This window comes from Gracilinanus agilis, chromosome 3 (assembly GCF_016433145.1).
Source record: "Gracilinanus agilis isolate LMUSP501 chromosome 3, AgileGrace, whole genome shotgun sequence".
Lineage (NCBI taxonomy): Eukaryota > Metazoa > Chordata > Mammalia > Didelphimorphia > Didelphidae > Gracilinanus > Gracilinanus agilis.
In genome coordinates, this window is record NC_058132.1 from 626,201,847 (window position 1) to 626,216,916 (window position 15,070).

The 15,070-nt window shown below is 35.3% G+C and overlaps 1 protein-coding gene across 1 annotated transcript in view; it reads right to left on the bottom strand.

Moving 5' to 3' along the window:
- The window catches only part of LOC123241950 (SPHK1 interactor, AKAP domain containing), a 126,461-nt gene that overhangs the window by 42,430 nt on the left and 68,961 nt on the right, over positions 1-15,070 (bottom strand). Inside the window, exon 3 of the mRNA XM_044669451.1 lies at positions 1,398-1,406. Coding sequence (XP_044525386.1) covers positions 1,398-1,406 — 9 coding nt within the window. The remainder of the gene's footprint in view (positions 1-1,397; positions 1,407-15,070) is intronic.

Genomic DNA, 15,070 nt, shown 5'->3' on the forward strand with positions numbered 1-15,070 from the left:
ATATATATATATATATATATATATATATATATATATATATATATATATATAAATATATATACAGAGCAGAACCAGAGAGAACTGGTAGCTCCAGCTCATCGAGTAATAAGAGACTAAGAGTAGGGCTGAGCTGAAGTAAAGAAGGGAAACACTGAGGAGGGCCAGTGCCCCGACAGGCCCTTTGGAGCTCAAACCTTATGCTGATGCCACTATTTGGATCCATCTCCTCCTGGGTGGAGAAAAGTTCCAAGAATAGGTCTGCTCCTTACCTAGTTTCCCCTCCCAGCATTTGTTGATCATCAGATATAGTAATATACAGTGCTGCTTCATGACTCAGACCTTTCCAGTAATCTGTTTTGCCTGTGTTAATTGAAATCACTTGGGATATTTGGAACTACATTTCCCGTGATCCAATGGGTTTCCTGGGTTTCCTGTTTTGGATTACCTATTCAAGGTGAGGGAAGGCTTTAAATAGGGGGAAGTGACTTTGAACTTACTCTTTTAGCTACCTGAGCACGAAGGTACAAAAGGTAAAATGGCTGAGGCGGGAGTTTAAATACTTACAGGCGCGGTCTTATATATAAATATTTTACCAGCATGGCCATGGCTTTAATTAAAATACTAATTTTTATATTTATATCAGTCTTTATCATTTTAAATTGTAACTTGCCTTAATCACAAGGAGGTGAGGAGTTAACTAGACTTAGTTATAAATGCAAGAGCAGAGCCAAACTTCTGTCTAAATGTTAGTAGTTTCTTTAACTGGGAGTTCAGAATGATTATGATTGTACTTCTAACTTTTTTTCCCTAAACTCCCTACAGCAGCAGAGATGACAAATATAGGGATCTGAGGAGCTAATATATTGCCCTTGGGCTTAAAAAAAGCTAATTGCTATAACCAACTATTTAAACAGGATCAGACATTGACAGCCCCAGAGAAGACCTTAGAACTCATCTTCTCATTTTATCATAAATGAAGCCCAGATAGGAAAAGAAACTTTCCCAAAGTCTCATGGTAGTCAGAGAAAAAACTTCATATTTGAACCTGAATCCTCTGGTACTGAATCCGGTACTTTTCCCACTGCACTGAGTTTGTGATCCCATTATCATGACCATACGGTACAGTTATTCAGAGGCTGATCACATAAGAAGGCTTAAGGCTGTACAGATGATCCACTCAGATTCCAGTATTACTGAGAATCAGGCTTGTGACTTAGAGGTGGCTGGGGCCCCTTTATACCATTAACCTGACCTTGCAGTTAATTCATAAGAAATGTTTATTCTGCTTTAATGTTTAATCTGTTTTTAATCTATCTCCTTTAAGGAAATGGTATATTTTGTAGGGCCTCACCTCTTCCATCCCTCCCTACTCCTCACCCATCCAGGTTGTGTTTGACTTGCACTCTCTGGTCCAGATGACCACGGGAAAGAGGGGGTGGAGGAAGAGCACCCTTATCTCTGATAGTACATTAATCTTCCTTCTAATAATGTATTGGATATTTTGTACAGAATCCATTTTAATCCCTTGAGTGAAAATGATGGGAGTGGGGGGGTATTCCTTTTGGGCTATGAGGAGACTTTTATTTTGCATCAGTGTTGATATTGCAGAGAGAGGGGCAAGGGAAACAATAAGTATATTTTCCAAAATGAAGAAAATTTAGTTTGGAGAATAGTATTGTTTTACATATTTTTGCAAATTTCTTTACTCTTTGGCTTAATAATAGAGAATTGATTCTTATATCTATTTCTACATTCCATTTGTTGTAATGTTGTTTTGATTAAATATCTGGAAAATTCAGCTATACACATAGGTAGTTGGAAAATGGAAAGAGAATTTTGATAAATGATTTTTTGTTTGTTATGAAAATAATAATAATTTTATATAGTGCTGGGTACTTTGTTAAGTATTTTGCAATTATTATCTTATTTGATCTTCGCAAGAACCCTGGAAAAACAGGTGTTATTATTCTGACTATTTTACAGATGAGGAAACTGAAGCAAATGTCTGTTAAGTGATTTGCCCAGGGTGACACAGCTGTTGTCTGAGGTTAGATTTGAACTCAAGTCTTCCTGATTCCTGGCCCAGCAATCAATGACAAGTAACTGTCCCAAATAGTTTTGTCATTGTAGACCCAGGACTCTCAGAGTCCTTGGACATTTTGAGAACCGCTGGACTAGATATTTAAACTTTCCATAGGCTTCAGCCTATTACTTATAAACCTTTCAGTGACTGATGTTCTCATTTCTAGATCAGAGGGAACACAGAAAGCATAAGAGAGTCTCTCTAGAATTTAGTGAAGCCACATAGTTACTAGGATTCTGGGATTGAATAATTAGAATTTTCAACTTTCTGGGCCCTTAGAATATTTGCATTAGATTTAGGTACTGACCAAAGTTGAAATACACATCTTCTGGCTAAAAGATTAATCTAGCAAGGCACCAAGTTGTAGAGCAGTGATTCCCAAAGTGGGCGCCACTGCCCCCTGGTGGGTGCTGCAGCGATCCAGGGAAGCGGTGATGGCCACACTTTTTTTGTATTACATTCTATTCTGAGTTCAATATAGTTTCATAATTTCCAGGGCGCTAAGTAACATTTTTTTTTCTGGAAAGGGGGCGGTAGGCTAAAAAAGTTTGGGAACCACTGCTATAGAGGAAAGAAGACTGAGTCCAGAAGACCTAAGGTTAAGGCTTGATGTTGCCAGTGGACCTATGGGCAACTCATCTCACTTGATCCTTCTATGCCTCAAATTCCTCTTTTGAAAAATAGAGATAATAACATTATATATTTCCAAGAGTTTTGTGAGGAAAATTCCATTTAGCTTTAAGATGCTATATATGAGTATGAGTAATTTGTTATAATTCTGAATTCCCAAAAGGGATGATTCAGACTTGTAGGTTTTTGATGTTTTGATTTAGGGCGTTGAGTCTATGTTTTGTAGAGCATTCTCTTTCACCTTGTAATTATTAAGTTTATTAAGTATTTATTCATTACCAGCTAGGTACCAGGCATCCTTGTAGGTGCTGGAAATATAAAGACATAGCTGATGTGAGTTTTATTTAATTATCTATTAAATAATCAAGTGTGGATTTATTAGAATCTGCTACCTCTTCTATACAAGAATTGAGAATCCTTGGACTTTATTAGCCCCCTGCCCCACTAACTTTTTACATTGAGGTCTTCCTCTTGCTAAGATGTATCAATGGTTCATTGTGGATGTGACAATGACTTCTTGGAATCTATATCAATGTAGGTCAAGCTCTCTGAAGCTACAAGAGATTTAGGGATTAGCCCACGGCTCTATGTGACTGTGATCTGAGAAAGACCAATCTATCCTAGTGCAAAGAAGATCATCAGTTGATTGCCAGTAGGTAATATATTTTATATTATTTCTTTTAACTAGAACTTAAAGATTTTTGATACACATTGGTGGAGGTACTGATAAAATAATGGAACCTTGAGGTACAGAGGTCTAATTTTAGTCAGAGAATTGGAAGTGCTCTGTTGGAGGTGATCATTCTGTCATCAGAGATAATAGTAGACAGAGAGAGTGCTGAGATAATTGCTTCCTTTTGCTAGCTAGTGAATCACAGAAGTGTCTCAGCCCTGTTACTATTCCATTAAGGATTTAGGAGAATGTACAGAAATCACAAATAAGCATGTAGGCAAATCTGCCCAGTTAAAAAGTACTCAGTGATTGGTCAGAGCTAAAATGGTACTGGTCATATGGACCATTGGCTTCATTGAGAAGAATCAAAAGGAAAGGAAAGAGAACTCTATTTATTTCATTTTGTGATTAGAATAGAAGTGTTAGTATTTAACTGAGACCTCACTTACCCTCATATGAGGAATTTAATTTCGTATCTGCATATATGTATTCCTTTATATCACCTTTAGAGACAGTCAGCCTAAGCTGTTGAAAACACTCTTTTAAGTCAGGGCTCAACAAAAGTGTGAAGTGTGTGTGTGTGTGTGTGTGTGTGTGTGTGTGTGTGTGTCTGTCTGTCTGTCTGTCTACATTCAGCACAACTTATTCTTGTAATCTCTCTTGGGAAGACAGTATGGTATTGGAGATAAGAGAAATGACTTCAGAGTCAGGAATACTTGGGATCATGTTCTGCTTCTAACTCATAATGGTATAATCTGAAGAAAGACACTTCAGAGGGGTTTCTCACTGAGAATTCACTATACAGCAATCAAAGATGAAGTCTGGATCTTCCCCACCCCTTATAAAAAATCTACCCTAAACCACATTCACTCTGACTAAAACATAGAGATGCTTCCATTGTTATCTACTTAAGAAAGATATTTAATAGAATTAATATCATGCAGGAAAAAGAGGCTACATTATTATTTCAGTGTGGACATATACTAGTATAATATACTTTTTAAAAAGTTAATTCTGTACAAATATAGTCAAACTCTGAAAGGTTCATGAGCAATACTGTATATAACATCCAAAGTCTAGTATTTATGATTTATTGAGATCACATTCTTTCAGTTTCTATTTCTTTTATTAGGTGGGCACAAAATATCTTTTGTTTTTTCATATAAAATTACTAACTAGTGTTGTATAACAAAGGATTGCTGATTATTGGTATGACAAGATAAATATTGAAATTGATTTAAATAAGGAGGGGCTCAAATGGAAAAGGGAATTTGAAACTGGTCATTAGGTGTCAATCTTATTTATGTCTACAAGCACAATTAATTTTGGAGTAAAAAACAATGAACTAGTAAACATCAGAGAAACAAAAGAAATAATAAAGATTCCTTTGACACTTTCTCCTCCAACTTGTTTTTAAAAATGCATTTGGGGGGGCAGCTGGGTAGCTCAGTGGAGTGAGAGTCAGGCCTAGAGACAGGAGGTCCTAGGTTCAAACCCGGCCTCAGCCACTTCCCAGCTGTGTGACCCTGGGCAAGTCACTTGACCCCCATTGCCCACCCTTACCACTCTTCCACCTATGAGACAATACACCGAAGTTAAAGGGTTAAAAAAATGCATTTGGCTATTACTATGAACAAACATTTTTAGTTTTTTTTTGTAGATGTAATTATAGTATGTGACAAAAATTCTATGAATCCCTGTACCTGAGTCGGAGAAATGCAACAGCCTGGAAATACTGTTGCCACCTAAAGCAACAGAAATAGGTACATAAATACAAAGGTATTATTTCATATTCAGGTCTTTCATATTTACATGTAATCCAGAAAACTCTCATCTAGCATTCACTTATTTAACCATAATAATGCCTCACATTTATAGGGTACTTTACAGATTTTAGAAAGTGTTTTTGTTGCAACAACACTGGTTCTACACATCAAAAAACTTTATTGATTTAAATTGGATTGCAGCTGGAGCATGGATGCTTTCTTTTTGTTTGTTTTGCTTATTTGTTTGTTATGTTTTCTACTATTATCCCTTCCATTTCTCCAAAGGCTGAATCATGATAGTGTACAGCTCATTTTCTCAGAAGAATTATAGAATTTCTGATAGAAGAGATGAAATCATAACACCACCTGGAATGAACCTTACATGGTTTGAGAGCTGATTCTGAAGACTTCAGAGATAGGATAGGGAGTGTATAGGGTTATATTCTCAAAGGGAAGTTGGGGAAATTAGCTAAGGAAGGGTGAACAAATCTCAAGAATAATGTTCTGAAGGCATAAAGAGAAATGATTTGAATGAAGAAGAGGGAAAGTTGAGAAGAAAAGGGGAATTGTCTAAAGAAACCAATTTGGATGCAAAGGAAATTCAAGGACCAACTTAAATAGAAATAAAATAAGATGGAATAAAGGCAGATAAAGGACGAAGATTAAAATTTGCAAAATCTGGAGTAGTGAGCTTGAATTTGAATCCTGGCAAAATTATAAATATATTATTAAAGGGATAATATATGAGTATCTAGAATAGGAAGCAGTAATCTCAAAAAGTCAGAGAATGTGGTTGTATTAATAACAAAGGGACAACTGGGTTACCTGTGGTTAGAGTATGGGCAAGGATTCAGGAAGACATCTTTGTGAGTTCAAATCTGGCCTCAGACTCTATATAGCTATATGACTCTGGGCAAATCACTTAACCCTATTTGCCTTGATTCCTCATCTATAAAGTGACCTGGAGAAGGGATGACAAACCATTCTATTATCTTTGTTAAAAACAAACAAACAAATGGGGTAATCAAGAGTCAATCATGACTGAAATAACTGAACAATAAAAACAAACAATAACAGAATAGCATTTTAGAAGGGAACTAGAGGCCATCTAGTGAAAATCCCTTATTTTAGAGTTTAAAAAACCTCAAAACAAAAAACTGAGACCCAGAAATGAAAAAGCTTATTTATTTAAGGTCACATAATCAGAAACTGTCAAAGCTGGGATTTTAATCCGGACCTCTGCCACTAAATTCAAAGCTCTTTCCCACTATACCAGTTCACTTAGATTTTATCAAAATCCATGAAAAATATTTTACATATTATTCTTAAGGATTCATTGGAGAGATGAGAACTAGTGTACTAAAATCTCAGTAAGACAGACCCAGAGCTCCTTAAATGACTAGACGCTCAATGGATAGTTTGACATCAAATTCAAAGGAGGCTTCCAGTGGAGTTACCTAGACATCTGTGGTAGACCATATCCTGGTGAGAATTTTAAATAAATGACTTGGATGCCATTCTTATCAAGTTTGCAAATAACACAAAAGTTGAAATTTTGCTAACTTGTTAGGTATCCTCAGTTTACAAAATTACAGACTATTATATTGGAGAGAATTTAAATAGATGGAATTTAATGAGCATTAACACTGAGCTTCTACTTCCCAAGTTCAAGATAGGGGTAGCATGGACAAATAGCAGTTCATGTGAAAAAGATCTGAGGAATTTAGGTGATGTTAATTCAATATGAATCAACAGTATGAGATATAGCAAAAAGAAAGCTAATATAATCTTAGGCAGATATTGTGCAAAACCTATTATACTAATGTCATTGATATTTCATGTATTAATGCTTTGTAAATCTTAAAACACCATATGAATATGAGTCATCATCATCATCATCAGGCTGCATTTAAAATAGACAGGACTATGGAAGTGATAGTATACATCTCCTTGATGAGAGTCCATCGGAAGTACTGTGTTCATTTTGGGTGATATATTTTAAGAAAGACTTTGAACAGCTGGAGAAAGTGAAGAAGAAAACTATGATTGTGAAAAGACTTGATCCTCACACTCTTTAAAGACTGTCTGAAAAAGCTAGAGCTATTTTGCTTGGAGAAGTGAGGGCTTAAGGGAAATATGAGAGCATCCTTCAAGAGTTTGAACGGCTGTCACATGGAATGGAATTAGACTTACTTTTCTTGGCTTAAGAGGACAGAGCTAGAAGCAAGGTAAGTTGCATAGAGATAGATTTTTGTATTGATATAAGCATTAGAGCTAAGAACTCAAGCTATTCAGATGGGGAATAGGTTGCCCTAGGAAGTAATGGGTCTCTCTTCACCAGAGTTCTTCAAGGAGAGACTAGATGATGACTTGTCCTGTATACTGTAGAGAAAAGATTCTTCTTCATGACTGGGTTTGATGAGCCTGTGATTCTGTGATGCCTGGTATAACATTGCTCTAATTAAACTATTTTTAAAACAAAATTGCTATTCTATTTTATTCACAGAGGAGTGAAATCTTACTCTAATATTTTTGGACAATTACTCAAATCACATTGGATAGTTGGTGATAATCCAAATTAATTTCCACACCTACTGGTGAACAATCAAGCATTTACATCTGATACTATAAGTCTCTTCTCATTTTTCTACTTTGCTTTCATTCTTTATTCTTGCTGAAGCTTTTCCTGACAAGGAATGAAAAGAAGCTGTTCCAAATATCCCCTCAAAATGAGTAGGTAAACATAATTGTTCCTTTATATGTAGGAAAATGGGAAAATCCTTCCCTCTATCCTTATTTGCTTTTCAATACTCTTTTATACTTGTTTCCTCCTTTCCTTTCTTTCCTTTTCCCCTTCCTTCTTCCTTTCTCATTTATTTCCCCTTCTGTTCCCTTGTCTTCCTCATCTGTAAAATGATGTGTGTTGGACTAGATGGACTCTAAGATCCAGCTCTAAATCTGTGATCTATGTATCTAAGAGTTTTGTTCCTCCAAGTAATGATCTACTTAGATATTTAATGTTCAACTTATTCTATTATTACTACTATTCTACTTAAATATATGTTTAGTTATTTTAATAAAGATTTTTCTTTTTGATAAGATATTGGAAATTTATAGGTATAAAAATTGGGAGTGATCTTGAGAGCCAACATCTTGAATCTCAAATGATGGCTTTGTTGCTTGGATGTCATCACTTTAACTCATTAAGACTTCCTGGTACCAGTATGTGTAGAGTATGTGACCAGGAACTAGAAAGCAAAAAGTACAGACCCAGGAATACAAAAATTAATCTCTGTGCTTGGAACAGAGTGTTTTATAAATGTTTGTTGATTGTTGATCATTCTAAAAGGAACTACTTACTCCAAATTGGATAAAGGCTGGCCTGGTTGGAATGTATTTGATATCATCCTCATTGGTATCAAGGAATAAGAATTGGCACCTTATCACACTGAAACTGTGCACTATTCATTATTTTGGAGGGAAACCATTTAAAACCTATTATGAAAAAGTGTTCCTTTAAACATTGTGCATTGGAGACAAATCAAACTAACTCCAAGAGAGCTTTTTATAAAAAGCAAAATGCTAAATCACTCTAGGAAATGCTAGGCTTTTGAGTAATCAAAATGACCAAAGTGCAGACTTGTGATTTATAAAAGAAGGAAAGCAAATATATGCCTTTTCCAGCAGCTTCTAACAATGTAGCCATCTGGTTGGGTAAGCATAAGGGCAGGATTATTTGGTTTGATGGCTGTCATGAGAAAGGTTTGATTTTTTCCATCCAATTCAAAGATTTATTTCCTAATCCAGTCTCTGGATACTTGCTCAATTATCTTTTAAAAATACATTAGATATGCTTGTAATGATACTGATTGAATTGGAAATTTGCATACATACATACATTAGTTTTGTCATGGAACAAGGTTGTCCTATATTCTAGAGTAGAGCTACTTGTCAGCGGATCAGTCCAAATATTTCTCTACTTCTTCTCTCTCTGTCTCCTAATTTTACTACATTTTAGTTATTACCCTAACAAATAAAACAAAGCAAGAATAGAAAAACAAAACAAAACAAAATTCGAGGCTTTGAATAGATTTTTTTTTTTTTGCATGCTGGGCTTTGAAATCACAACTTCCAAAGATTTCTTTAGAGACTAAAAAATAAAAAAAAATTTAATATGTTTCTGTAATGCTTAAATATTTGAAAAAACAATAGCCTTATATGGTGGTTGGTACAAAGTGCACATGTGTGTATGTGTATGTGTGTGTTTGCAGGAACTACATTGGAAGATCTGAGTCACCCCTGCCTGCTTCAGTTTCCTCATCTGCAAAACAAGGATAATAGTAGCACCTACCTACTAGGATTGTTGTCAAGATCAAAAGAGAATAATTGTAAATCTCTTCACAAATCTTAAAGTGCTCTATAAGAGTAATCATCATCTTCATCATCATCATTTCATGTGTAGGAAATTCCTGATTAGAAAATTTTCTTTACTAATGCAGATCGATACTTGTTTCTTCCACTTCTTATATTTTCAGAGTTGCCTGGTGCACTGAAAGATTGAACAAATTGCCTAGTCACATTGACAGTGTTTACCAGAGACAGAAGTTGAACTCAGAACTCCTGATTCCATTTCCAGCACTCTTCTTGCTCTATCATTCTTCCTAAAGAAAAGAATGCAGTTTTTCTTATCTTACTGTCTTTTTCATAACTGCTTAGCCAACTGCATATTTTGACAATTCCAAAGCTTGTCCTGGGGGGAAAATTCGTTGTTCAGTCATTTCAGTTGTGTCTTGCTTTTCCTGAATCCATTTGAGGTTTTCTTGGCAGAGATTCTGGAACGATTTGCCATTTCCTTCTTCAGCTTATTTTACAGATGAGAAAACTGATGAAAACAAGGTTAAGTGACTTGCCCAGAGTCACTTAGCTATTAAGGATCTGAGGTCAGATTTGAACTCAGGAAGATGTTCCCTGAATTTAGGCTCGGCACTCTGTGCACTGAGCCATTTAGTTGCTGCTAGGAAAAAAATAGGTTGAGGCAATTTCTATATATCAACTTTTAGTTGTTTTTCACATTGTGAGACGAGTTGAGATTTGCAATCTCCTCACCATTCCCTTCTCACCCAACACCCAGTTATTTCTTTCCAGAAAAATAAAATATGATTATGTACAATGTTTGGAACTAATTAAATGGAGCAAATTATATCCTTTTTCTTTTAATTTTCTCATTTAAGTTTTATTACTCTAGAGAGATTAATTTTCTAAACCCAGAAGCCAGTGAGCAGCCCAAACTAGGGAAAATCACAGAAATAGGGCCATAGCAGATATAAGCACTGCTAGTATAACTGAAGAAATGGCCTAAGTGTCCTAGATTAGTGTTGGGGGTACAGATATGTGTCTATATATACTCTGATAATTAGAATGATCTTATCAATGTGGGTACTACTTTTAGAGGTACAGATTTCAATCCATTTACAACTTTTAGATCCCATGTGACTGACTCTTTGTCTATGTCCTCCAAGTTTTCTGCAAAGGATTTATTCAACATGTTAGAGACCTTCCTTTAATTCTTTTAATATTATATATTTACCAAATAAGGCATTATATAATTATCAGTAATATTACCATTAACAAACATATTTATCAAGTAGGCTATTCATTGGTCTTCCTTTACTCTTTAATTCAGTTCAATATTAGGAGTACTTATTAAACATCTACACTATATAAAACACTATGCTAGAAACTAGGGTATACCAAGACAAATATGATAAAATAGTCCCTACCAAAGAGGATTTTATATTTTACTAGTAATTCTTGCTCTCTGACCAGCCCACATCTTTTTTTTCTGGCTCTACAGCCCTCTCATGATATAATTTTATTACATGCCTACATGATTCTGTGTTAATAATATGTTTCAGTCTGTTCATATCTACCATGGAAAAGAGGCAGGCTAGGTACCTCAGTGGATAGAGAGCCAGGCTTAGAAATAGGAGGTTCAAATATGATCTCAAATACTTCCTAGCTGTGTGACCCTGAGCAAGTCACTTTTCTCCAATTTCCTAGCCCTTGTTGCCTTTCTACCTTGGAACCAATGCTTAGTAGTCATTTTAAGTCTGAAGGTAAGGACTTTTTTTTTTTTAAAGATGATCCTTTGTTTCAGACAGAAGCTTAAAGTGGATAGAAAGAATAGCTAGGTAGTGTAGTAGATAGAGTGCTGGTCCTCGAGTCAGGAAGGCTTAAGTTTGAATTTGGCCTTGGTCCTCGAGTCAGATAGGCTTAAGTTTGAATTTGGCCTTGGACGTGTATTAGCTGTGTGATCCTGGTCAAGCTATTTAACTTCTGTTTGCCTCAGTTTCCTTAACAATAAAAGAGGGATAATCATGGCACCTATCTTGTGGGATTGATACCAGGATCCAATGAGACAATATTTGTAAAGCCCCTTCCAAAGTACTTGGCACAGAGTAGGCACTATATAATTTGCTTATTCCCTTCCCTTAAAAGCACTGCACAATATCTCGAAGGCAATCTAGGCTGCTCCTCCAACTCTTATTTCACTCCTGTGACAGCTCCTGGTCTATTTGTAGTCTCTATTAGAAGATATATGATGGATCAGCTCTACAAATTGGTCATTCAGTGGTTCGTCATAGGCTGAAAAACTGGCATTTTCTACCCCCTGTCTTTCCCCATGCAAATTGTTAGTCGTTTATTATTATTATTATCATTTAGCAGTCTCTTTGGTATTCTGGAGCTTGATGCCATAAATGTAATTATATATACAAACAGTGGCATCTAGAGAACTTTGCTATCTATAAAGAATCCTGCTTCACTTCACAATCTATATTGGACACCTTCCATGAGTGACAAATACCTTTGGTGAACATCTATCTCCTTATCTTATGCTTTGTTTGATTTTAATAATCAGAGGGTTGTCTAACACTGTTCTCCTTTTTTTACATCTTTCAAGGAAGTTTGATATTGATATATTTATGGGAAAGCATAATGCATTCTGTGTCCTAAAGGGGCAAATTGCTCTTTTGCACCTACAAAGTGTCTCACCATTTTCTATACATTACAAAAGGGAGACACACACTTAGTTGTTAGTACTCTAGTGATAAATGAACTGAGGCATTGCTGGACAAACAGAAGCATAGCTTGACATTCTCTCTATAAATTAAAATAGAAGATAAAAGTAAGGTATCTGCAAATGGTAGGATGATCTTCATGGGATCTCTTAGAGAGGCAAATAAGGAATTGGTGAAATTGGTTTTATCATATATCTAATAACAGCAAGAAACATTGTCATTGTTCAGTGTGATTTGTTCTTAATTAGTTTGTACTGCATTACTCTTAATAAGCAGAGAGATAATAAGAAGATACTGTAGCTTACTCACCAACATCTGTTGGATAAGATGAGGAGGTAGAAAAATTCTACAAAGAGCTTAATAAACTCCTTCAAATTAAGTTAGCATATCTTTTAATTTTTAATATGTATGTATGTAAAGCAGTAGAGTTGTAATTATGATGTTTTATATATGTATATAATATTATAGCATTTTAAAATGATCTCTAATTATCCAATAATATCTAGAAAGTGGCTCAGCAGAAAGTTGCTGGTATTTTGCCAGCAGGGCTAGGGTTGATCTTTATATGTAGAAAATCAGAAAATATTTATTGAGGTACAGCATATTCGTTTTGGCTCCAGTTAAGCCAAAACATTTTCTTTACAAATTAGCTGCAGTCCACTTATTTAAATTTTCATATTAAATACATTAAGATCCAAACCTACAATAGAACTAAAGATATTTCAATTAGCAAAGATTCAGGAGTAAATACTGTTTTCAAATATTTGAAAAGGTGTCATTTATTAGAAGGATTGGATTATTTTTCCTGCTCAGAGAAGAGATAGAGAACTAGTATTTTGGCATATGATAAGGAACTTGTTGCCAAGGTAAAAATAATGGAAATTTTGATAGGAAATTTTGATGTTACTTAGGGATAGAAATCTGGACATACTCTGCTTTGTACCCCTGATTTTGAAAAGACTTATTTCAAAGAACTTGGGAAAAGGATAAGTAGGTTTCAATGAACTCAAATTCAGTAGGGCAAGTTGGCCCATGGGAGATGGAAAATTTTCAAGAAATTTATATATGCATTCATATATTATCATGCATACAAACATACATATGTGTATCTTTATAAGACAGGCAGCGTTATGCATGGATAGGTCAGTCTTGTAGTTAAGAAGACAGGTTCAAGTCCCACCTCTCACATACACTAGTTTTAGTTAACCTCTTAGCACCCTAGACAATTCTCTTAGATGGTAAATTACAAAAGAACTGCTGATCTTCACTGTTCTTCCTATATGTATAAGTTTATAGGTCCAGACTATCTATCTCTGTCTATCCATCCACTTGTCACTCATCTGCTTACCTATATACCTACCTCTCTATCATCTGTATGTCTGTCTTTGAATCTCTCTCTCTCTCTCTCTCTCTATTTGAAGAAGATAAGTAAGGAAGCAATAAGAGGATATGATAAGAAATCTATGTTCAATTAGTTCAAGTCATTAGACCATATCAATTCTATTTTAGTGGGTTCAACAAAAAATTCTTGTAATTTTTGGTGATCTTTGAAACTGATAATTGACATATAACTAGAGATAGGCAAATGTTCTGATTCTTTAAAAACTGAAGAGAGCATATTTTTCAAACAATTGGTTGCTGAACTTGATTTGTAATTCTTACCAAAATGTTAGAAATTATTTCTTCCCACACTTTCCTCCTTGCTCTCTTTCTCATGCGCCCTTGGTCTGGGATCCTCCTCTTTTCTTAGGCTATCACTATCCTTTTCTTCAAGTTATTTTTAACGAATTCTTATAAAAATATAATACCTGAAGTATTTGGATATTAATTTTTAAAATCTATAAAAAATTGAGAATTCTATCTCTTTGTGGTTGCCAGAAATGCAAGAGTAAATTAAATATTTAAAAATAAAAATTTTAAATGATCATCATCCTAGGTTAAGACAGTCAACTAATCTGGAATGAATAGTTAGCTCACTGGATGATAGAATCTGTATCTCAAATAGTTTCACTATTCAACTTTGGGGTGAATGAATAAGATCCATCAATTGCATGGTTGTATCCAATCACTTTATAGATCCTGAATCTATCTTCTTATATATTTGTCTAGCCCACATCTCTGCATCTTATTTGTAAAGGCACGATGAAGGACTTTGACCAGTATCTTGCTAAAATCCAGGAATGCTATAACTATGAATTTCCTTGACCAATCAATCTTAAAGGGTCATTAAAAAGAAGAAAATAATGTTTGTTAAATGGGAGGGAGACCCTTGTGTTATAATAAGGATGGATGATCAGGATTTTTGCTTTCACCTGATCTGACAGGGTATCTCCCTCTTGGATAGAGAGCAAGATGTCTGCGCTCCCTGGCCTGGGTCAGTACAATTCTGCTGAGAAGGTAAATACAGCCACTGAGACAGGAATAAAGGAACACCTTAGGAGATGGTATAAATGATTCACTAGGGTTTTGCTTAACCTAGCCTCTCTAAGGTGTCCTACCCTGAATCAGAAAGCTGTCCTGAAAGAGAGATCAAGATGGTTGACTGGGAGGTTTTTTTTTTTAAACATTTATTAATATTCATTTTTAACATGGTTACATGATTCATGCTCCTCCTTTCCCCTTCGCCCCCTGCACTCCCCCCACCCATGGCCGATGCACGTTTCCACTAGTTTTGTCATGTGTCCTTGATCAAGACCAATTTCCAAATAGTTGGTAGTTGCATTGGTGTGGTAGTTTCGAGTCCACATCCCCAATCATGTCCACCCCAACCCATGCGTTCAAGCAGTTGTTTTTCTTATATGTTTCCTCTCCTGCAGTCCTTCCTCTGAATGTGGGTAGC